The 26,550-nt window shown below is 32.0% G+C and overlaps 1 protein-coding gene across 2 annotated transcripts in view; it reads left to right on the top strand.

Annotated features, from left to right (window-relative positions):
- Window positions 1-26,550, top strand: part of PSMD14 (proteasome 26S subunit, non-ATPase 14) — a 108,268-nt gene that overhangs the window by 56,425 nt on the left and 25,293 nt on the right. For both annotated transcript variants that reach the window (XM_074215850.1, XM_074215851.1), the window contains 4 exons: window positions 9,429-9,500; window positions 9,756-9,875; window positions 11,961-12,031; window positions 13,080-13,230. In XM_074215850.1, the coding sequence (XP_074071951.1) occupies window positions 9,429-9,500; window positions 9,756-9,875; window positions 11,961-12,031; window positions 13,080-13,230 (414 nt within the window). The remainder of the gene's footprint in view (window positions 1-9,428; window positions 9,501-9,755; window positions 9,876-11,960; window positions 12,032-13,079; window positions 13,231-26,550) is intronic.

Below are 26,550 nucleotides of genomic sequence, written 5' to 3'. Positions count from 1 at the left end.
ACATCAAGTTAGAATGTAAACTGGTTTGTAAAATCTCATCAAAAAAACAACCCAGAAGCAGTATCATTTCATAAACCAGAGAAAGTCGGTGGAAGACAAAAAAACAATTTTAAGAAAGATTGGCAAGGTTATAGTTAGACAAAGTCATTCGAAAGACATTCAAGGATAAGTGAATGGAAGGAAAGTAACTGAGAGAAGAATCATGGAAATGATTTACAAAACTTATTGTAATAAACTGTTTTTCAGTTAAGGACAATGTATCCACCTGATTTGGCCCTGCCAGTCTCAACTCTGCTTATAGAGGTGATAAAAATAACCCTAAATGAAAACAAAAATGAGAAAAATAACCAGATAAAAGCAAGTGTATAGAGAACAGTTTTGTATTGAAAATGATAGATTTGAGAGAGCACAAATATACAGGGTATTTGAAGGAGGGGAAAATATTAAAGTCATGGAAGAACTATTAGACCTTATAGTGACTCATCAATTACTGCCAACCTATATGATTAATCTCAACACTTTTAAGAGTCATCTGTTCATAAGTTGAGGGTGTTTCTGATAAGAGTATTGAGCAATAAGAAGGCTTTTTAAATATTCAATAATGGACTAAAAATCTTTTATCATTTCATAATTAATATAAATTAATAAAGATTTTAATATCTCATACTCATTTGATTATTTAAAGACCTTAACTTTGGTAGAACAAAGCATCACTTTTACAGACATTTTGACAATAAGGTGTTAAAGTCATTCAATATTATATCAAGAAGATATAAGTACAGAAAAAAACCCTATTCAGTGACCTTCTGATAAAATATAATATATCAGTCAAGGCATAGAAACTGATTAGTCAACAAGTATTTATTAAACTATTGTTAAATGCTAGACACTGGAGGTATATGTACAAAGAATGAAATAATTATTTGCAGTACAATTACATAATTGAGGAGACAAATGAATTTTAAATATATACAACATAAATGTAAATTGACTAAGTACAAATATGCACTCAAAATAGTGTAGGAGTAGAGTACTAACAATTAAGGAGGGATCAGGAAAGGAATCATGTAAAAAATGAGCTTGAACCTTATCTTAAAGGAAAAGTAGGACTCTATGAGGTGAGGTAAGAAGGAAGAGCATTCCAGGCATATGTAAAGACACCAAGACAGGAGATGAAGAGTCCTGAATGAAAAGGTAGGTAAAAGTCCAGTTTGTCTGGATCACCAAATATAGGAGGGAACTAATGTCTAGTGAGCCACAAAAGATAGGTTGGGGGCAGATTATATAAGATTTTAATAACTAAAAAAAATGTAATGTATATTTTATCATAGATGTGAAGCCCCTGGATTTGGTTGAGTAGATTAATCATTTGGTTATATTTGTAAGGACAGTGATGATTGGAATGGTGAAAGCTTAAGACAGGAAGACCTATATATTACAGGCTATGTATTATAATACTCTAGATAGAAAGTGATGAGTGCCTAGCTGTTTGAAAGGAGCGAATAGACAGATGCAAGAGATCTTGTATAGGTATAAATAGATTAACTGTGGAATGAAGGAGAATGAGGAGTCCTTAAGTTTTCTTCAAGATATCCACCTTGAAACACACACACAAACACACATGAATAGGGGGACACAGGGAGAAAGGCCTAAAAATCATCTACTTAAGGATTATGCCAAAAGAGAAAATAATGGAAAAATTATGGGACAGAACCTTAGGGAATAATACTTTAGTTAGGAGACATATTGTAGATGATGGAGCAGAAAAAAACAAGACTGAGAAAGAGTATTCAGATAGGTAGGAGAAGAAAATAGTATCATGAAAATTTATTAAGGAGGTAGAATCCTGAAGGAGAAGATGATAAACAATACTAAGTATAGCAGGTGGATCAAGGAATATTAATACTGTGAAAAGTCAAAGACATCACTGGTAATTTGGGAGAGAGCAGTTTCAGTTTAGTGATGAACTGAGAAACCTCATTTCAGAGAGATAAGGAATGTATAAAAGAAGAGGTGAAAATAGTAGATAAATGCAAAATTTCAAAGAATTTGGCTAAGAAAGGGAGAGAAACCAGGATAATGCTCTATGACCAAGTGAGATTTTTATCAGGAATACAGGCTGGATTCAATAATAAGAAAACAATCAGCATAATTGACCATATCATTAACAAAACTAACAGAAATCATGATTATATCAGATGCTGCTGCAAAACTTTTTGACAAAATACTGTACCTATTCCTCTTAAAAATATTAAAGGGGATAGGAATAAATGCATTTTTTTCTTAGTATGATAAGCAATATCTATCTAAAACCATCAGTAAGTTATATATATATATATATATATATGTGTGTGTGTGTGTGTATATATATATATATATATATATATATATATATATATATATATATATATATATATAATGGGGACGAGCTAGAAGCCTTCCTAATAAGATTTGGGTGAAAGAAGGATGCCCATTATCACCACTGTTATACTAGAATTATTAACTTTAGCAAAAAAAAAACAAGAAAAAGAAATTGCAGAATTTAGAATAGGCAATGAGGAAACAATCTTCTCACTCTTTGCAGATGATATGATGGTATACTTAGAGAATTCTATAGAATCAACTAAAAAACTACCTGAAACAGTTAACTTTAGCAAAGTTACAAGCTCAAAAATAAACCCACATAAATCATTAACATTTCTATAAACTAGCAATACAGTTCAATAGTAAGAGATAGAAAAAAATTACCTTCAAAATAATTGTGGATAAGATAAAATACTTGGGAGTCTACTGCCAATACAAACCCAGGAACTATATGAATATTATTACAAAACACTTTTCTCACTAATAAAGTCGTATCTAAACAACTGGAAAATTATCAGTTGCTCATATGTAGGCTAAGTTAATATAATAAAAATTATAATTCTACCTAAATTAATACACTTATTCATTGCTGTATTAATCAAACTACCAAATATTATTTATAAAGCTAGAAAAATGTGTTAAAATTCATCTGAGAAAAACAAGTCAAGAATATCAAGGCACTCAATGAAAAACATGCAAAGGAAGGTTGACCTACCTATGCTAGATTTCAAAGTATATTATAAAATGGCAGTTATCAAAACTATTTGGTACTGCTAAGAAATAAGAGTAGTAGGGGTGGCTAGGTGACGCAGTGGATAGAGCACTGGCCCTGGAGTCAGGAGTACCTGAGTTCAAATCCGGCCTCAGACACTTAATGATTACCTAGCTGTGTGGCCTTGGGCAAGCCACTTAACCCCATTGCCCTGTAAAAAAAAGAAAGAAAGAAAGAAAGAAAGAAAGAAAGAAAGAAAGAAAGAAAGAAAGAAAGAAAGAGTAGTAGATCAATGTAATAGGTTAGGTTCAATAAATAACTCTAATAATCTACTGTTTATAAACCAAAGATCCTAGCTTTTGGGATTAAGAACTTACTATTTGACAAAAATTGCTGGGAAAACTGGAAAATAATATGACAAACCAGGCATAGACCAACATCTCATGCTCTATTCTAAGGTAAGGTCAAAATGGGTGCATGATTTTGCATAAAGTGTGATACCATATGCTAATTAGAAGAGCTCACATTCATTTACCTGTTTGATTTAAGGAGAGGAGAAGAATTGATGAACAAATAAGATAGAGAATGTTATAAAATTCAAAAATGGATAATTTTGATTTTTTTTTCAAAAGTTTTTACCATAAAAACCAACACAACCAAGATTAAAGATTGGAAAGAAAGCAGAGAGCCAGAAAACAATTTTTACAACCAGTATTTCAGATGGAGGCTTCGTTTCTCATGTTTGTAGAGAACTGAGCAAATTTATGAGAATATTATCTGCAGTTCTCCAATTGATAAATGGTCAAAGGATATGAGCAGACAGTTTCAGATGAAGAAATTACAGTTATCACAGTAAAAATTGCTCTTAATTACTATTAAATTACTCTAAACTACTATTGAGATATGGGAATTAAGACAATTCTGAGGTACCCACTCACACCTATCAAATTGACTAATATGACAGAAAAGGGAAATGATGAATGTTGAAGGAAATATGGAAAAATTGGGACACTGATGCACTCTTGTTCGAACTGTGAACAGATCAGACCATTCACCACTACTTGGAGTTTATTCCAAAGAGATTATAAAAAAGGAAAAAGACCGTATGTACCAAAATATGTATAACAACTCTTTTTATGGTTGCAAAGAAATGGAAATGGAGAAGATGCCCCATCAATTGGGGAATGGCTGAACTAGTTGAGGTATATGATCATTATGGAATATTAGTGTTCTATAAGAAATGATAAGCAGACCGACTTTCAGAAAAACCTGGAAAGACTTACATGAACTGATGCTGAGTGAACTGAGCAGAACCAGGAGAATATTGTAAAGTTTAACAATAACATTGTGCAATGATCGACTTTGATGAGGTTTTAGCAATACAACAATGAAAGACATTTCTAAAAGACTTAAGATGGAAAAACGACATCCACATCCAGAGAAAGAACTAAGAAGTCTCAATGCAAATCAAAGTATACTATTTTCACTTTTTAAAATTTGTTTTTTATTTTTTTCTTCTTGTGACTTTACCCTTTTCTCGATTCTTCTTTCACAATATTTCACTTGTCAAAATTTGATTTATTATTTTTGTCATGTTTTTTTCCATGTTCTTATTATTCTTTCATAACAGAACTAATATGGAAATAAGGGGCAGCTAGGTGGTGCAGTGATTAAAGCACTGGCCTTGAAAGCAGGAGAACCTGAGTTCAAATTTGACCTCAGACATTTGACATACTGTGTGACCTTGGTCAAGTCACGTAACCCTGATTGCTTCCCATCCAGGGCCATTTCCACTTGTCCTGATTTATATTTGACCACTGGATACAGATGATTCTGGGGGACAAAGTGAGACTGGTGACTTAGCACAGCATTCCCTTATTCAAATCCAATTCATGTGCTTGTTGTGGCATCACCTCCCTGATGTCATGATCTTCTTCAAGAATGAAGGGCAAATAACAGCATCATTATGGGAACATGTGTAACATGGTTTTACATGTATAACATCAGACTACTTGCTATCTTAGTATTGAAGAGGGAAGGGTGGAATAGAGAAATCTTTATAAAATTGAATGATGAAAATTATATTTACATTTAATCATTGATTGAAACAAAGCATGAAAGAGAAGAACTTAAAGATTTTTCTGAGGTTTTTAGCTTGGTAGATTAGAGAATATGTGGTACTATTATATATTGAAAACAAATAGCATTGATGAATTTGGTTAAATGTGTTAAATTTTTGTTGATAGTGGCATATCTGAATGATGACTTCCTATAGGCACTTTAAAGGTGTGTGACAACCTGGTTGTTTAGATGACAAATCAAATCTGATTATATACCTTTTAGATTCAGCCAAATAGAGGTAATAGGTATAAGGTTTTTATAAATGATCCTACCTCACCTAAGCTGCTAATAGGGTAGTTCATATAGCATTTCATAAACTAATAGTTTATCTTTAGTTTTAGTCTTGAGTATCCAAACTGGAATGTAATGACGGAATATGATTATTCCATAAGAAATGACAAACAGGATAATTTCAGAAAAACTTGGAAAGCTGATACAAAATGAAGTAAACAGAACCAGGAGAATTCAGTACAATAATATTGAATGATGAAAACAGTGAAGCATACTAATTCATTTTCTTTCATTCTTTTTTCTGTCCAAGTTTTCTAATACAAAATGACCAATATGGAAATGTTTAAATTGATTCAATATACATATAACCAATGTTAGACTGCTTACCATCTCAGGGAGGGGTTAGCGGAGGGTTAGAATTTAGAACTCAAAAACTTCAAAAAAGGTTAAAAATTACTTTAGCATGTAATTTGCGGGTGGGGGTAGAACATAGCATTTTCTTAAGAGTTTTCTATGAGCTAAGCCTGGTGCTGGGTGTTACAAAGAAGTGAAAGCCTGGTCTAAAGCAGTTTTCATACATAGATGTTTTAAAGTTAATTACAAAATAGAAGGTAGCCTTAGAGAGAATGACTCTAGCTACTGAAATAACTAAGAAATGTGCTATCTAAGCAGAGTCTCAAAAGAAACTAGAGTTTCTGAGGTTAGGAAGGAGAGCATTTCAGACCTGATAGTCAATTAGCATAAAGGCAAAGATGGAACAGAGCCAGTTGTTTGTGTGAAGAACAACAAAGTAAGCCAGTATGGCTGGATTCTAGAGGACCTGGAGGAGAATGATGAATTTTAACCATGATTCCCTTCACCCAAATTATGATGTCTATGAGGAAAATGGCTAGTTATAGCTGCTTCATTGGTTATTTTTAGCTTTAATTTTTAACTAATTTATAATTATTGAAGCAACTTTAAATAGGTTCAAGTAATGAATACAATTCATTTATAACCACAGCAAAGTAGTAGTAGTAGTGACACTTGCACTGATAGTTAGGATTCCCAGAAGCTAGTCTTTTCATCTGACACTAAGCAGCATTGTGACTTTGCCCAAGTCATTTAACGGTATTGGACTTCTGGATTTAGCATTCTGTGATTGTAGATTTTTCCTGCATGAGCCTTTTAAAAATTCTTTAGCACTTGCAGGAGACTTGTAAATTTAATGTTGGATATCAAGATATTGGAGGAGGATGAAGTTTTCCTATCTGCTCACAAATGATCCTGTTTCCCTCTTCATCCTATTTAACTGCAAAATTACTTTGGGGATAATATATAGATATTTTTAAGTGTAGATTTGTCAAATATTTTTTGCATAACAGCTATTAAAAAGAGCAGTGTAGTGTACATATGTTATCTGAAAACTTAAGTATTTCAAAGTATAATTTCTTTGGTGTAGATTGGGGTGGGGAACTTTTTTTTCTTTTTAACCATTTGGATATTTATTAAATCTTTCAGGGACCATCCAGATTATCAACTTAAAAATTAGCCTGCTGTATTTTGTCAAATGTTTAATTAATTCACTCCTAGAAAACTCTTAGATTTATTGAATTTTGAATCCCACCTGCAGATGTCCTTGTCAATGCAAGACCAAATGATTTCTCAGACTGGACATTTCCTACCCTGGGATAGATTTATCTGCCCTCAACAACATGGATGACAGTGAAACTTAGTAGATGGTTTTGAAAAGATGTTACAGCCAAATATCAACTTAGAGCCAACCTAGTGGGAAGCTTTGCCATATTTATATCATCTGGTAAATCCAAACTTAATTTTCTTTCAGCCTTGGAAAACCTAGAAAACCTCTATATACTCATGTGGGATCAGAGTAGGTCTTTAGTGGAGAATATTTAATTGTGTTTTGGTAACTTGGCAGTTTCCTAGAGAGTTCATTTTACTGATAGCCTTAATCTTGCTACACGTAAAAGTACATATATAATAAATATATTTACAGGCATATAATCTTATAATGTATCTAAGTTAAGCTATCACTTTTGGAAAACTAGCCTTTTGACTTTGCTTTGCCTTTTGTTGCATTAGTTTTACTCTCTCCCTGATCCAAAGTAACCTTGAAAGTCACCCAGTACTATTCCCTCATTTCTCTTTTGCAGTTGAGGGAAACTGAAGCCTAGAAAGGTTAAATGGCAAGAGAGTCAGGATTTGACCCAGGGTTCTTTTCACTCCAAATCCAATGCTGTTTCTGCTAAACCACCTTGGTTTCAATTCAGCTTCAGTTCAGTTCAGACCAGTTCAGCTGGCCAATGGGGGGAAATGTTACTCCTTTACCAGGAGAAAAGTCCTTTTAATGGATGTTATGTGGTGTTTCATATATGAAACATACCTCCACAGGGGGAGTGTAATGAAAACAGTTCCTTGGATTAATGGGTAATGACTGTGTTAATCATTTCTAGACATATGAATATATAAGATAAATTCAATAATTTTAATAAAAAAATAAAACAGGGCAATTGGTTTCATTGCTGTCTTACAAATATGGAAACCAAACCAAAATGATGTACCTGTCATCTAAGAGCCTATTTAGCATTAAAACCCATGTTTTCAGGCTTACCCTATGATAATATATTTCAGTTCTCATTGAAGTAGTCATTAGTTCTCAGCGTAGCTGGCCTTTTCTCAATAGTATCTCTGGTCGTTTTTGCACACATTATGGGCTATTGTATGTTTAAAAGTGTTAATTTCATCACAGAATCTCAAAAGTGGAAGGGTTGTAAACCCCTTATAACTTCTTTACAAAGCATTCTTCCAGTCCTTTTAAAATTCTTGAATTCTTTATTAAAACACACTACACACAACTCTATTCTATATAATTATACATTTAGCAGATGTGTCTAACATATACATGTAGCTTTGTGTATATAGATATAATATGTATGGATCTAAAACTGTGTCATGTAATGAACAAAAATTGACTTCTGTAAGGATTGTTAGTTTATAATTTGAATTGTTGATCCTATAATTGCAAAAGTAACTAATCACATTCATTTCCAGAACCATTAAGTATTCAGCATTTTTAAAGCATGGTTGATCATGTGGGTTCTTATTATAGAAGTCACATTTATGTAATTTTAAACTTCTAGTTGTAACAACCATACATACATACATACATATACACATACATACATACATACAATCATAGATATTTATATACATACATACATAATTTTATATAATATTGAATTAATTCCAAAATAGATTTAGAAGGTTTTGGTCATAATTTCACTAATGTGATCTTTTATTCAATAGAGTGCTCATCACAATTAACAGCACTGTCTAGTTAAAAGGTTCTAGTTGAGTTTTCTATAACATTTCAGTGTTGTACCATAGCTCCCTCAACTACTTTTTCACACCTTAGGCAACAGTGTTAATTTTGGAAAAAAAAAATTCATAAAGGGAGGGGCAGAGTATTTTGCACACAGCTTTTACACCTAGGGATTGAAGGTTCATTTTTTTTTTCCCTCATTGTACCTGTATATAGCTGCAGAGGGCTACCATAGTCCTGATCTACAAGTTACCTTTAACTGAAGCAGAAGGTAATTAATGTTTGTGTTGGTGCTGGTTCATCATACTACCCCAACAGCATTTACATTCATAACACTATAAGAGACACACAGTTAACTGTGTGAGCTATTTTACAGCAGAAGGTAGGTTGGCATTACTGAAAACTTAGTTCTTTGGTCACCCAAATAGTGGCTTAATATTTTGGGCTTTTTTCTACTAGGTTCTATTGGGAGAATATTGGGATTCTGATTATCATCATTTCACTATAGCAAGCTTCTATATCATTCTATATCATTTCACTTTAGCAAGTATTTCTTTTTTCCTTGTAAACTTTATATAATTTGAGTGAATATGATCGTGATCACTGAATTTATTTTTAGTTAACTTGGTGTAGTTATTGTTGTATTTGACAGTACTTATTGACTTTCTCATTTTCCAGGGGCCACCTACAGATGCTCCAGCAGTAGATACAGCAGAACAAGTTTATATCTCCTCTTTGGCACTATTGAAAGTAAGTAGAGCCATTTATTTTAGTGTGCTCTTTTGTCCTTGTTGTGGCTTTATTAGACTGCTGACCGTTTTGATTTGGAATGTATTTCATGCTAACAAACACTTTCATATATAATCTATTATTTTACATGAATAGCATTTTTCCTCCAAAAAAAATTATTTGTAGAGTGAGATGTCTGGTAGAACAAAACAGATTTCTTAAACAAAAAAGCTTTGTATCCACTTGTAGCATTCATTCTTTTTTTTTTTTTAACAGATGTTAAAACATGGTCGTGCTGGGGTTCCAATGGAAGTTATGGGTTTGATGCTTGGAGAATTTGTTGATGATTACACCGTCAGAGTGATTGATGTGTTTGCTATGCCACAATCAGGAACAGTGAGTACTTTTACAGTTTCTTCTTGCAAGTAAAAGTGATTAGATTTTTTTTTCCCTTTTCTATGCTAAATAACTTTTAATGCTTTGTTTTGGTTTTTCCAAATAGGAAAAAAAAAATCATGATATTAATAAATGAGAGAAATTTCTAGTACATGTCCTAGGTCTAGATCTCCTTTCCAATATTTTTAGACTTTGAACTTAATGCATATATGAAGGAAAGGATTATCAGTAATGTTTGAAAATCTACTTTATATTTGAATTCAATAATAGATTTGGGTTTTGTTTCCATTGTTTTAAAAATATGCCCCTTTTTAATACTTTAAAAACATGTGACTAGCAAGTTGTACCTATTTTAGTTTGTAAAGCATGTAATTTGAAGAAATCCCAGAAAATGTTTTCTTTTCCCCAGATGAGGTAGATTATTTACAGAAGTATACACTTTGTTGGTTTGTAAAGAATCCATGTGTTTCCCTAGGTGCATTTCTGATATTTTTTTCAAGGTTTTAAAGATGTTAAACATTCTGTTATCACCATAGCAGATAAACCTTTATAGTTCTATGGGAATAAAAGCAAAGCAGGTTCTTAGGGCAGGGTATATGTAATAGGAGAAATGTCTAAATTACTCTTAGTTTAGCCATGATATATTCATTTCATGTTAAAATTCATTATTTTATTATGAAATTTTTCATATTTTCACATGGTTGAATAAAGAATTGTTTCCAAGGGAAATATATATTTGGATTTATAAAAGCAATGACAACATGTTGACCCCTTGTTACATTAAATGCACAGTGTCTGGATTTGAGGGGGGGGAATCATGAGACTTTCATTTTAATTGTAAGTTAACAAAGAGCAGCAAATTTCTTCATTAACTGTTTTGTATCAGCAACTAGTCCCTCTGGGGCAAGTTCACCTTGTCTTATTTAGATTTCTACAAAAGAAGAACTTATAATTTCTCTGTAATTGCTTGTTTACAACTTAATATATGATGAAGTAACTTTGATCACCATGCATAAATAATAGAGGAAAGTTTTCTTTCTGCAAAAGTTAATTTTTAATTTTGAGTCCAACATACTAAAGATTTTTTTTGAGGATATACTTAATGTTCTTTAGTGAATTTATATAACATTAGATTTAATAGTATAACACAAATGCTGTGAGTGATTGTATAAAAAAGTAATGAAAGCTGTTGTGTCAGTTAAGTAATATGACCTTTTGAGAATTTTTCTTCTAAAATCTCTATTTTGGATACATTATCAGAAAAAAATGTCAATTTTCAGGGTATATAGGTTGACTGCTCTAGCTTTCCTGGAATATTCTTTATATTTTAAGAATTGTTGTTGTCAGAAGACATAGAGATTAACTCAGTGTTCAAGTTGTATATTTCTTCAGACCTACTTAGCAGGCAAAATAACAATGAATGATGTGCTGTAATAAATTGATTTTCAAGAACAAAGTACCAGAAATTACCAAGTTGATTATTCCCTTAAAGTTGTGTAATCCTGGATTTTCATCACTGAAAAAATATTTTTCTTCTCTGAGAAAATATTTAGGTTATATTTATGCTAGCTGAATAAATATAGAATATTTACTGCCTATTGAGAATGCACCTTGATCAAACTAGTCCTATTTTGATTTGAAGCTGGAAGGAGAACTTAGAGGTCATCCACCTTCTTCATGGATTAGCATAGAGTTATTAAATGTTTATTTATTGACTGATGGAAGTACAATTGGCATAAGATGAATCATTGATCCAAACAGGAAGTAAAATAATATTGTGTTTGTTACAAAATATAAAAGTGGGTCAAATCTTTCTAAATTATTAACTGTGAAGAGTTTGGGTATCATTTGAAATGTAATTGACTGAAATTAGGATGTCATTATCAAGTGACTTGATTTTAAGGACCACCACCTCAGAGGATTATTTTATGTAAAATAACTGGATTTTCAAAGAGATTAAGCTATTTTAAATAAAAAGAGATTCCATAGTCATTCTGTGAAACTGTCAGTTCACCTTGCATTATGAGATTTTTTTTTTTCTCCAAAGTTCCTTATGTGCTAAAGCTAATCATCTTTCTAAACTAGGGTGTCAGTGTAGAGGCAGTTGATCCAGTATTCCAAGCCAAAATGTTGGATATGCTGAAGCAGACGGGAAGGTAAGGGTTTCAAATCAACACATAAATAAGTAGTCAAAAACATTTCATATGCTATATAAACTGTTTGCTTTTTCAGAAACACACCTCAGAGTTATGTATATTTATGGATATTATCACTGGAAAAAATTCACTTGACATGAAAGTATTATCAGTATGACTGCAGTGCATCACCTGCCTACTTATCTTTTCCCTCCCTGTTTTGCAGAAATCATAGAAACTTGCCAACCAACAAATTGCCTCACATTAAAATTCTTGCCTCTCATGTAGTCAGCCTGGGCTATAGCTCCCTTCTCTTCAGCATATGGACTTACTATCTAGTCACTTAGAAATGAAAAGGCTTGTGTTTTCCACATGTTTTGATAGTTACAAGTGTATTCGTATTTTGAATATTTAAATCTATAGGCAAGTGAATTTCCATTTAGGTGTAAAGACAAGAAAAGTAGTAAAACATAATCTTAGTAGTCTATCAATTTTAGTGATTTCAAGCTAAACCTCTCAACAGTTGTCATTTTTTTGCTCAGATTCTTTTACTGTGGAAAAAACTTCAAAATTCATGTTAACAAAAGGCTCAGCAGCTGAACAGAATAGTGCAAATTGCTTTTTGACTGAGTTCCTAGTTCTACTGCTGGTTTAATTGATATTTAATACTTTCATGACAGTGGATCCCAGTGTCCGTTGTACACGTCGGACTTTGTGCCTGGAGAAGGCAACTCCCAGAGTTAAGGAGTTAAAGAGTCGATGTTTACTTGAATGCTGAAAGGTAAAAACTGGCTCCAAGAAAGTGTGGCAACAGGGTGAAAAACTGCGAGCCTCACCCACCACTGCTAATGTGCATCTCTTAATGATAGCAATCCTTTGTCACACTGATTCATTTCCATGTTTTCAAGATAATATGGTGAATAATTTCAGTATTTCTAATGGTACTTTTTTCACACCTGTGTGTTTTTCAGCTCTTCTTAATTTATACCCAGTTAGTATAGTATTTCTTTTCATATCATAAATTTTTGCCACTTCCATTGGGAGTCCCTGAATGCCCTCTTTGTTTCAGGCCTGAGATGGTTGTTGGTTGGTATCACAGTCACCCTGGCTTTGGCTGTTGGCTTTCTGGTGTGGATATCAATACTCAGCAGAGCTTTGAAGCCTTGTCGGAAAGAGCCGTGGCAGTCGTAGTGGATCCCATTCAGAGTGTCAAAGGAAAGGTAGAGTTTGTTTTTCTTTGGGGGTATGAAATGTTGGTGGGTCTATATTTAGGTTCTTTCTTTATTAGTATAGCAACTCAATGACCTGTTTCTTTATTTGATCATGAATCGAAATGTTTCTTTATCCATAATTAGATTCAGTCCATAATTGAAATAAACAAATCATGAAAATCTATATACATATCCCCCTATATATTAAGCATATCATTATCAGTTTTTAAATTCTGTGATCGTTCCAAATTTAGTCAGTTGTCATTTAAATAATGTTGTTTTTAACCCCTTAATGGTTTGAAATATCATTTAGGAGTGATAACCCAGGCTCAAAGTGTTTTATTAATATTTTGACAAATAGTTTAAGCAAACTACATTTATGAATATTAAGTGGGGCTGAGTAACGCACTTTTTTAACAGTGAGTTACAAAGCTTTGTTTTGCAGATGTTGCACAGGACACGTTCTGTCGTTGTGTGTTCCAAATGATTTAGACAATGAAAACTTGCCCCAAAGACTGGGTCTCAACCATTCACATTTTTGAGTGAGGACACAGATGAATGATTAAGTATGTTAAATGATTCTGAAAAGAGATTAACTTCCCAAGCATATTGGGTTATAGTTGTCCTTTGTTGAAATCTCTTTTGTTCTTGTTTAGTTCTTTTTTTTTTTATTTCTTTCTTTCTAGCCCCATATGCCATTTTCCTATTTCCTGCCTCATGACAGCAGGGAGCAGCTCTATTATCACCTTCACAGAGCTGTCTGCAAATGTGAGAGGCAATTCGATTTTGCTCAACCACAGGGAGAGTGGATTAGAAAAACTACAGAACGTACAGAAATTGGCTAGGTGGTTACTGCTTTAAAATACTGCTGAGGTGTCTTGTTTGAGCATGTACTTCCATTGTAGTGCAGAATAATCGTTAAAATCATAATATATTTATGAAATTTTTTTATGCAATTTTGTAAATACTTTTTATGGTACTTAAAATAAATACTGACTTGCAATATATCAGACCTGTATTTTAGTAGTAGTGCAGATTACATTTATATCTGTTCGCTACCTCAGACAAACAATATTACTGTTACTTCAGAGTGCTTATATGTCATGAATTTATAGGCCAACCATTTCTGATGACATATCATTATGATGGATCAAAATTGGGGTCTTTCCTAAATCATGATCTTATTAATCTTGATTTAACTTTTCAAGATAGAAAGTTGTCCACAAAAAATAAAATAAAAAAAAACTAGCACATAAGGGAATTCAGAATAAATAGGATCTGATACATCAGCAGATAAAAATCTTTTGACTCTTAATTCATTTGGCTATTTGTGGTTATTTAGCTGATGTTCAGGAGAAAAAGAAAAAAATTAAGGGCATTGACTTGTTTTCATTTTTTTTAAATTGATTTATGGTATCCAGCCAGAGAATTTTAATTCTGATTCCTTATATGAAGTGTTCTTTGTTTTGTTCCAACTTAATACCATCAACATTATTTTCCTCTTCTTTTAAAACCAGCCTATAATATATTCCAATCACAGTGTTTAAGTGATAACTAATAATTGAGGCCTGATTTTAGGTGAAGGTAGCTGTCTATTTTTGGCATTGGTTTGAAACTGATGGATGGCAATAACATGGTAGTTTGACACAACTGAGGAGTATTTTGAAAAGAAAAAAATGAACTTAAATGTAGTGAAAGAAAACAGTTTTAAATTAGTATAAAAAGCAATTTGTCCTATTTTATGTTTGATCTTAACATGGTACATGTTGCAGCCCTAAGAATTAAAAGCTTAGCTAAAATATAATAATGTAGGTAATTGAATTTTATGTGTGTGTGTGTGTGTATATATATATATATATATATATAGTGACTTAATCATTCTTATTGATTTTATGAAAGAAATAGAGAAATGTTAAATACAGTAACGTTTACACCACATTTTGAAGTAGTTTGCTGAACATTTTATAATAGCTTTCATGTCTAAGATCTTGAATTATTTTATGAAAACTTTGCATAATCTAGGTTTAGTATTTGATATGGGAAGATATTTGGACAAAGTCTATGTAGATATATAACTTCCAATAACTCACATAATATGTTTTACTTTAACATTTAGATTTATCTTTCCTATCACACCAAAAAATCTAGTCCCATATAAAAGGAGACAGAAACAGACTGTTACTTTGTTCATAATTTGCCTAAATAAATTTGGGAAGTTGTAATTGTTTCAGAGATGTCTCAACATTATAAGAACTATAGTAAATATAAGTAATGGTCATGGCCATTATATATTCTTGTCATTCTAAATAACTTGTTATATGAATTTTAATTGCCAAGTTTACCAGTATTTTTCATACATAGAAACAAATAATGACTTTAGAGTTGAAATTGTAAACCACATATAAATTTAAATTGAGTCTATATCTTTTATTTGAATGTTTATATATCCCATTTTTACATTTTTTCCTAAATCATTTGACATTAGTTTTTATCTCATGAGTTTATCATATATTTCATCAGTTTTAGTCATTGATCTTGATATTTTTCATATTATTATTTTGGACTTTCCATAAAGCATAGAAATGTAAGAAGTGTAAAATGCCCTAAAAGATCATCTTAATAGACCCCCCTTCAAAATTATGCTCAATATTGATGACTCAATTTTATCATTAAAATTGATTTCCTTAATTGGTTATTACTGGCTATTCCTCCTAATACCTCCCTTTACCATATTCAATGGTAGTGAGTATATAAATATTTAAACTAGGCATTGTATAAATTAATTTATAAAAGTACAATATTTTCCAACTAGCAGCCTGTAATCAAGGGGAAAAAATGGAAAGGAAACCTATAATAACAAAAAAAATTCAGAAAAAGTAATACACCTTAGTTGAACCCCAAGGCATGTTATATAATTAATTGATCCAGCTAACATAGGTTACAGTAATAGCAAGCCAGTGTAGAGGTACATTTGTATTCTAGTATCAAGTAGTCATTATTGACAAAAACTACTATTTAATCAACTCTGAATGAAAATAAATAAATATGATATTAAATTTCTTGAGGTTTAAGAAATTGCCTCCTTACTTTATTTGTAAAATGATCTAATTCAGAGACCTGACTTTGTTTCTCAAGTTGATCCATCAACTTCTTGCTTACAAATGTTGCTAGTATATATTTTTCAACCACAGCTGACACAGTCTATTCATTGTGCATTCATTTAGTACAGTAAGTTAAGTTTTAGTCTGATATTGTTTTTACTCTGTAGTCCTGGGAAGTTAGTGGAGAAGTGCAAAGAGTGCAGGCTTTGAAGTCACATGACCTAAGTTTCATGTCCCACTTCTGATATTTCCTCTGTGACCTTGGGTAAGCCATTTAATCTCCCTGAACTTCAGTTTCCTTCTCTGTAAAACAAGAGCTCTGAATTAGAGAGTCAGTGTGATCTCTTCTATCTCTTTGTCTATCATCCTTTTACTTAGAACAAAAAAGAGCTGTTAAATACATTTCAATATGACAAAATATGCATAAAACATGGATCCTGGGGCGGCTAGGTGGCGTAGTGGATAAAGCACCGGCCTTGGAGTCAGGAGTACCTGGGTTCAAATCCGGTCTCAGACACTTAATAATTACCTAGCTGTGTGGCCTTGGGCAAGCCACTTAACCTCATTTGCCTTGAAAAAATAAAACATGGATCCTGCCTGTAGGAAATGGACCACATCTCACAATTTATTGTCTGTGTGTGTAATCTAAGAAAAATTATTTTAAATTATCAGCGATCATTTAGCCCAAGTATAATCCTCATTTTTTTTTTGTGGGAGTTTGTTATTTAGAGGGGTTCCCATGTGTGTGTTCAACCTGGTTTCTTCTCCATATTAAATTCAATTTGCCATTCAGAGAACTTTCCTGTGAAAAACAGAAATAGAAGATGTCATCAGGGAAATAAAGTGACAAGAAGAAGAGATAGACTGGTCACTGGTCATGTGATGAGGGTAAGGGATGTGAGCTGAACAGCCAGAGTGATCTACTGATATCTTCATGTAATCAGAAAAAATTGAGGAGGGTTTTCAGCATATTGGGTGGACATACTGTAGGTGAACTTTTGGTGAACTTCTCTATATAAACATGTAGCATGTTAATGTTGGAAGGACATGAACAAGGATTACATAAAATGAACTAATATAAATGTGAAATTAAGCCTATAGATCCATTTAAGTATTGAGAACTTTCCAGATGGATGTTTTATTAAGTAATCCAGTAAGCAAATGGTTTTTCATTTTGGTTTTGTTCTAGGAGGGCCTGGTTGAACAACTTTTAAAATAAGAGGGATTCTAGAATTCAAGTGAGTTATTATAGAGCTTATCTGTCCACAAAGAGCTTATGAGGAGGGAGTGTTTACATTTCATGTTAAGATGTGGGTTCAGAATCAACTCTTGTTTTATTCCCTATCTGTTTGTCTTTGGTCAAGTCATTTGTCCTATCTGAAACTCTGTTTCTTATTCTGAAAAATGAAGTTTAAATGATATTTCTAAGACTTTTTCCTCTATTAAGGCTGTGATCCTACATAAAGAGGCAATATTCATTAGAGAATTACCAGACACTAAAATTATGTGGTAGAAATAGGAATATAAGGTAGCAGGTATATGTCTACAATACATGCAGAAGAAATTAAGAGACTACACAGACCAGTATGGTCTGGAGCAGCTTTACAGAGGCGCTAAGACTAGAATTGAGTCTTTGAAGAACAATTAGACTAAGTAAAGACAAGTAAAGGAAAATCTTCTAGATACAGGAGACATTACGAATAAGGAAAATTTCACTTATAGTACAAATTCAGGCATCTGTCACAGTGTAAATTCAGTTCCTTTTCAGCATTCTCAGAGAAAGAAGAACAGGAAATTGGATTCCAGTGTGGAAAAAGAGAAAGAAAGAGAAAGGTGTTATAATAACTCAATTCTCTGAGCCATAAGAAAGACATCTAGAATGTTACTTAGATTAGCTCTTTTACTTAGTTAATAAATATAGATAAGGAAATTTAAAGCTGTATTATGTTTTTAACTTCCCCAATTATCAACAAAAATATATCTTTCTTACTTTATTTAAAATTAAATATTTGAAATTCTTGCAAATTAGAATGGTCAAGAATAAGGTCAACAAATATGGATATAAAGAGATTATTCCCTTCATAATTTTTAGACAACTTAAATTAGAGATACTGTTCCTAGGCAATTTTCCCCAGGAATACTATTAAATAAAAGAACTCTGTCATGGTCAAAGTTTGGTTTAAATAGTTAATGTCTGCCAGTAATCACTAGTTTCTACTGTTCTTAGCTTATTTATTTAATGAAAGGCTTGTCTATAAAAAAATATATGTCATGCACAGCATTTAGCTTTAAGAATAAGAAAGTAAGCATAAACTTAATTATTTTATTTAGTGCAAATCACTTTTAATGTACCACCCACTTGTAGTGACAATAGGGAGTCAACTTTCATAAAAAAAAAAAAAACAAGATGATAGATGGATTTATCAAAAAAAGATTCAGTCAGCTACTTTATTGGGAGACATTATACTTTGAGTATAAATAACTGAAATCCCAAATTCCATGTCTTCTAAGTATTCCAGAAGACTTTTAGGATCACCATTTTCCTCATATTTTTCTGGTTTTAATATTCATCATATAAACATTTTAGTCATTATTAACTAGGTTGAAAGAAAGGAAATAGGAAAAATGTAAATCTCATTTTCATTTCAACTTTATCTTTCCAACTCCCAGTACAAGACTAATTAACTGTTTTTTACTCGTTCCCTGTTTTTCACTCATAATCATATTGAAGTGTTATAGTAAACCGATTTAATCTATCAAATGGAAAGAAAATAATATTCTGCGTGCTAAAGTAGTTAATCTTGAGATCTGTAACACACATCTATAGTTCAGTTCAAAAAAACATTTGCCACATATATTCTGTTGTTCTGATCAGTACTGTATATGCTAAACTATGAAGTGCAATTTTTTTTAATCTAATAGCTTTGAGAAAAATATATTCATAAAATATCTGCCAATCTAGAATTGGAAAGGATATTAGCAGCAGTCTAGTCATTGTGGAAATTTAAAAAAGGAGTCCAGAAACATAATGACTTGTTTATAGATATACAAGTAATCCCAGCAAATTCAAGATTCCACTTGAGAATTGAGTTACTCTGACTCCATAACTGCTGTTCTTTCCATTATAGCCAATTGTCTTTCAAACCCTGGACTAATTCATTATGAGTTTATAGTAGCTTTGCTTTTTGAATAATAAAAAGTTAGAAAAACATCTGGATAAGAAATATTCTGCTATTGTTTATCCTTTGATAGTAGTATCCCTTGAAATTGATTTTGAAATGAAGATTTTCTCAGTCTTTTTTTTTTTTGGCAAGGCAATGGGGTTAAGTGACTTGTCCAAGGTCACACAACTAGGTAATTATTAAGTGTCTGAGATCATATTTGAATTCAGGTCCTCCTGATTCCAGGGTCCACTGCGCCACCTAGCTACCTCTCTTAATCCCTTTTAATTCTAGTGCCTCCTCTTTCTTAATTTTTTCCTATTTATGAGTCTGAAAATTGTTTGTACATATTTGTTTGCATGTTTTCTTCCCATTAGCTACTCTTGAGGGTAACTACTCTTTTGTCTCATTTTTTTTTTATATCCCCAGCTCTTGCCACAGTACCTGGCATATACTAGTTGCTTAATAAGTTTTCTGATTTTTACAGCATATTTTTCACCTTTATAACATTTTACAGTCATGAGCTTCATAGCTATGTTATAATAATGTGATACCTATTTCGCTATTTCACCATTACAAAAGCAATAGAAGAAAAAGTTGTTAGACTATTCTCCGTCATCAAAAGACATGAACCTTCATGAATCATTGCTTCCATTTTCCTGTGTATTAGTGTGGTTGAGATTATTGAACATTTGAGGAATATGATTGTCTTAATATAACTTTTATAAATTTTTCTTTAAAATAAAATTTTTGATACTTTTATCATCATATATTTCCCATTGTATCCTTCTCTAGCCCCCCTCCCAATGAACCATCTTTCATAGTAAGAAAGGAAAAAAATTTCAGCAAAACTTGCCAGTATATTGAAAAAGAATGTTATATGCAGTATTCTACACCTATGAGTGTCAGCCCCCTCAAAGAAGTGAGAATGGAGGTATCTTCCCAGCTTTGTTTGTATTATTTTATAACCTTCGATTTTGTTTCATTATTCTTTCCTTTCACAATCAATGTAAATTTTTAAGGCTTTTTTTCCCCCCATTACACAACTTAGATTTAAGAATTAAATGTTTAATCAATATTGTTACTCCCAAAAACTGATTGGTTATTGTACTTTCTCAGATTTACTTGAAATCTCTATTGGTCATTTTTCAACAATTTCTCAAAGCAGCAGTTTATTAGATATCCAGTACCACAAGATCTCAGAATGTTAGATTTGGAAAGGTCCTTTTAGATATTACTTAATCTGTTTATTTTGCAAAAGAGGAAACTGAGTTCTTGAGGGGTTCTCAGCTAGTAAAATAGCAGAATTTCAAGTCTATGCTGCAATTTTCTGACCATCTGAATGGCCACACTGGGTTATTATAAAGGGTGGCTAACCATTTGCATATGACATTCTCCAACTATACCACCTATCCATCAAAAAAGATTTGTAAACCACTGACTTTTTATAGGCAGTAAGTATAAATGCCTACTAAGTGCCAGGTAAGAGCTTAGTATAAAATAAAAAACAAAGACAGTCTTTGCCCTCAAGGAACTTAAAATCTAATGGGGGAAGAAAGAAAACTGAGAAGGGGGGAAGGATGCATTTTATTTCATCTATATGGACCTGCCTGTGACTATGTGACAGTTCACAATAGTTTCAGAGCTAAACATCACAGATAAATTAATTATTGGGAAAATAAACCTTAGAAAGTATCTGCAAGTTTTATTTAGGGATTTCAATTGATTTTTATATTTGTGGAGAAAAAAATAGTGAACTACTCTTTAGATTTTTGTCTTTTTATAATGCTTGGTATATAACCTTTATTTTGCTTTAATATTATATACACTCTTGAACCATTTGAAAATAATACTGAATAATTTACACAACCATCCCTAGTAAAGCAGTTGATATTTGATCATTAAAAAACATCTTACCCTTGAGCTCCAACAAGAGAAAATATTGTTAATGTGTTCTAATCTTGACTAGTAGTTTGTAGGTTTATCAGTTCTCAACTTTGGAGATTGTCAAAAGGAGAGTCAGTTGTAATGCATTTGAAAATGAAATTGAGTTACCTGTTCATTTTACACAGGCCACTGAATAGTCATAAATGGTAACAATAGGGTAAGTCAAATTGAGACTGGTAGTTTCATCATGAAAATTCTTCTAGTTCGTTAACAATATTTTGAGAATTTTACCTACTCCTAAGCAGAATTTCAACTTTTAACAGTTTTTAGACTTGCACAAGATAATGTTGATATTATTTATTTGGAGCATATGATTCCAGGCATATTGAAATGATAAAGTTGTTAAAAACTCTTAAATCATAGTAATTTATTCTTTTTATAGTTGATGTGAACATCTGGTGCAAATAATACTTAGGTGCATTTTTTTTAACAAAATTTCTTAAGGTACAATCCTTTACTACTTCATTTCTTGTTTTGTTTCCTGAAATATAATCTAAAAAGGCTTAGTTTTTTGATACCACAACAAGAATTCTCATTTATGTTTAAGGTTTACAAAGCAGCTTCCTCAGAACAGTCTTGTGAGTGTAGACAATGGGTCTTATTATTTGTTTTTAATTTTATTTTTATTTTAAAGTAATGGGGGTTAAATGACTTGGTCAAGGTCACATAGCTCGGTAATAAGCATTAAGTGTCTGAGGCCGAATTTAAACTCAAGTCCTCCTGACTCCAGGGCCGGTGCTCTATCCACTGCACCTCCTAGCTGCCCCCTTATTATTTGTTTTTATAGATTAGGAAGCTGAGATCAATGACTTGAATAGCTAGTGAGAATTGGAGTCAAAACTTGAATCCAGGACTTTTTAATTCACATGTCCCATATTCTTTCTAATTCATCAGGATATTGTACACAGTTCTCTGATTTAAACAACAAATGTTAGTTGCCTAAATTTGTTTTCTGAAATGTAGCCAACTATAGATTAACTTTAAATAGATTTTTTCAAAGTTGCTCTATTAAATGTTTAAATACTCTGCTGTGCTAATTTTTATAGCAATTCCTTTGTCTTCATTAAGTCACATATCTTCAAAACTTGTGACTTACCATTGGAGTTAGGATGCATGTCCTCACTTGTCAACATAAATGTATTATCCAACAATCAGCTCTCCTACTTTTGGTATATTGAGGTTGTACCACAGATCTAGCCATAGTAAGAAATTCTCCAAGGATAAAGCAAGAAAATGTACATACTCATAGGAATCTCTTTTCCAGAGCTAAAATTGACATTTTATAAATAATTTCCATGTTGCAAACTTGAGACTCCCAATCACAGCAATTCAGTGATATGTACTTGGCATGAGTCAGTTTCAGTTCTTAGTGTTTTTCATTGGAAATGGCATCAAAGTAAGATTTCTCTGAATTTTTAATGCTATGGGTTTTCAAGGGACAGGAGATGTTCTTCTAAAGATGTCTGACAGAGCATAGTAGCATAAATAACGAAATGGTCATAAACCCATCAGTACTTCCAAGGTCATTTGCCCTTTAATTTTTTTTAAGAATCAAAACAAAAACTAAGCATTTGATAACAGGTCATTTGCAGGCAATAAAAGATGTTTTAGAGGGGATGTTGCCTCTGTTTACGCACCTGCATATTCAAATTTTATTGTTTACAGATTCACTTTTCACTAGTATATTTATTTATAAATACATAATTCAAAAGCTATATAAATTCTGAAATTTCAATATATTCTTCAAATTTTGTCAATCTCAGGCCAAGGATTCTTTTTTGTTATTTACGTTGCAATTCTTAAATGCAATAGATCTTACAGTAAGTTGCATGTAGAACTTTAAAAAGATTTCCAAAAAAGTTCTTATTTAAAGTTCTCAGTTGCTTAAATACTATGAAAATTCCCTTTCTTCTGTATGAGCCTGCTTTCCTATTCCTCAGTACCTACTTTGTGCTGTCATCCATAAAGAAAATCCAAACAACTACCAATTTAGAGATTGCCTAAATACCCAAATTTGAAGGAGAATATCATTAAGTATAGGTTGTTCTTTACAGATTATATTAAAGTGTGTGTGTATGTGTGTGTGTGTGTGTGTGTGTGTGTGTGTGTGTATATATATATATATATATATTGTTAAAATAGGTTAGGATTTTGAAATTTTGTCTTGTTGAGTAATCTGATGGAAAAAAAGAACATGAGTTTAAAAATGAATAGCATATTGGATGAATTATAGCATATTCATTAGTGAAGCCAAAAATTCATGGATTTAAACTTAATTTGGAAATGATTGCAGTTTTGGCTCTTCAAACCATACTCATTATTAAAATCAAGTTCTGAGTCTTTGACCCTTGGTCATGCTTAGAGTAAATAAGGAACATAGTTATTGATTTTCAAACTATTAAGCTTTTACAAGCTAAGACAGATGTACAAAATGATGCAGTTTTTATTTTGTATTGGCAGCTTCCAAATATTTAGTATCTATTTCCAAGAGTTGCAATTAGTAAAGCAACCATGGTACTGAAATCCGCACATCCCACAAGCTAATTATATTTGCAAGGTCAGAGTGAATACATATTTTCAGAAAAATAAAGGGTTATATAAATATGTGTCTTCTACTTGGCTGTTATATCACAGTTTGTTGATCTGGAGTATAATGTGTACAATTCACAAATTTGTCTGATAACAGAAAGTGGTGTGTGATTGTGTTTATTTTACTAACCAGTATATTCACAGCAATCACTTCCAAATATCTCTCCAGTAAAGATGTGTTAATTACAAAACAGACAAGGTCTTCTATTATATTAAAGCTACTAACAAGAAGACAGCAGGAATCACACATGTAAATAGCATCATCAACCCCTATTTTAGTCCTCTGTTTTGATCTGTGAGTTGCGCATAGACCAAAGGTGCTATTAAAGACTGAGTGTATGAAATAGGCAGCATTATATGAACAAAATTTATTCAACAAGAAAACAGACCTTTAACATGAATTTAACAAGCCTGAGAAATTATAAACTATCATATGCTGCAGATTCATGCAGTGATAATAAACAAAAAAGGAAAGTAAGAGGTTTCCCTAAGCTAGCCAAACTGCTAATGGTTTTGTTATAAGCTGTCTACTGTTGCAGTGACCTCTGAAAAGTCTCAAGGCACTTGTACCAGAAAATATTAAATGGTCAGGATAGTGAATAGAGATTCAGTGTGGTCTATTGACTTCAGCATGAAAAAGCATTTTTAAAGGTCTATCATCATATTTCTGGAAAACATTCATCTTGTACTTGGAGGATTTTGTTTTATATTTTGAGAGGTAATTGTGTATAGACTGTTTGGGGTAAACTTTTTGCATTTATAAGGTATAGGTTGCTTTATAATAATGGACATGTGTGACCATTATGAGAAGAGAAGAAATTTGAACTGTCAAATTGTTGAAAAAGAGTTGAAGAAAAAGTGGACTTTTCCCCTGTACTTTAATTAATCCTTGGGGGTTCTCTGTTCATGTTGCTGTGTCTGAGATTTCCATTCTTAACTATGCAGTGACCACTTTGCTGTCATTCTATTGCATCATGCTGTAAATACACAAACATAGAGAAAAGCCTTCAGCTTGTACACACCTCCAAGTGCTCACCAGGGCTTTTTCTTGAATCTTACTGTGGCATAATTAACACCTACTTCACCCATTGCTCATTAGTACACCGGACATTAATGAGTCTATTTATTTTGATATGCTCTGAAGGAGGAACCGATTTGTTCTTGCATTGCAGAAAGCAATTATAAGATTGTACAGAAATTAAAATGAGGTTATTTTGCCGTATTTATGCTTTTATTGCGTACTAAGTCTAATTTTGGTCTGCAGGTTGTTGAGCATGTTAGCTTCCTTAATACAGTTGCTATAGTGATGGCAGTGAATTCCTTTAATCTTGGTGTAGTTAAAGTATTCATTTTCTATTGGTTATACTGATACTAAGAAATTGTTACTTTACTCATTTCATTTTGTGTGGTCCATCATAAACTAGTTGAATGATATATTTAGATGTTTAATGTTTTTCCTCTGGATTTCTGAATAGAAGTTAAAATTTTTATTTTAGATATAATTTAACAAAGTATGGTTACTACTCAATTGATCTTTTCCTTCTCATGAAGTTTCACACCTGCTTAGAATAGTTATAAAATATTACAGATATTTCACATATAAAATAGCTGTCTGCTGCATTGCCATTGGTTACAAAATGTTCGTATTAAAAAAGTATATAGACATTTATATTATTGTATTTCATGGAATTTTATCAGTTTGGGGTAATGCTGCAAAGTCCAGAATGCTAAATCTTTTTCTACTCTCATGCTGATAATAAAAATTAGTGGATATATTAGGAAAAATAAATATATTAAGATAATAATGTTTTGTTATATTACCATTAGTAGGTAAGGTTAGTCATTTAAAATTTCATTTCTGTACAAATAATCATAATTTTTAAAGTCTCATAAAATAACTAGTCAATTTAGGCATCTCATAGGGTCATTATTTATTTTCTTCTGACAAATGTTTAATTTATCTCCCCCCCTCAAAAAAACCCACACCAAATATGAAATTACAGATTGTTTCCTTTTTCCCCCTTCTTGCTTTTTTAACCAAAGAATTCATTACAGGCATGCCCTTAAGTTACATCATCTGATGAAAATGTTACCACCAAGAACAAATAGGGATTCATGAGCTGGTGTTGATTTTGTTACTTTATAAATTGACTTGAATAATAAAACTAATAAATGGATTCAAGAGGCAGTTGAATAAGCTTATGCTTATTTAGCCATGCTATGTTGCTATATGGAAAGAAATGGAGATGAGTTTAAAAGCTGTTTTCTTGATGAAATAGCATGTTAAATTATTGAACTTTCTGTAGTACAATGATAACCACTTTCAGTGCAGAATTAAGAGTAACGTGACAAAATTGTGCTAAAATTTAAAATTAAATTAGAAATGAATTTATTGACTGGTCAGGGTAGTATGAAAACCTTGAAATGCTCTTATTTCTCATGACATTTTAATCTGTTAACAGCTGTCTCTCTTGAATATATATTTCTTTCATGGCAGTCTTTTAGAAGGTGTGATTTTTTTTTTCCTTTCT

The sequence above is a fragment of the Macrotis lagotis genome, chromosome 1 (genome assembly GCF_037893015.1).
Source record: "Macrotis lagotis isolate mMagLag1 chromosome 1, bilby.v1.9.chrom.fasta, whole genome shotgun sequence".
In the NCBI taxonomy this organism is placed as follows: domain Eukaryota; kingdom Metazoa; phylum Chordata; class Mammalia; order Peramelemorphia; family Peramelidae; genus Macrotis; species Macrotis lagotis.
Note: the sequence above shows the minus strand (reverse complement) of the source record. Positions and strands in the feature narration are given on the sequence as shown.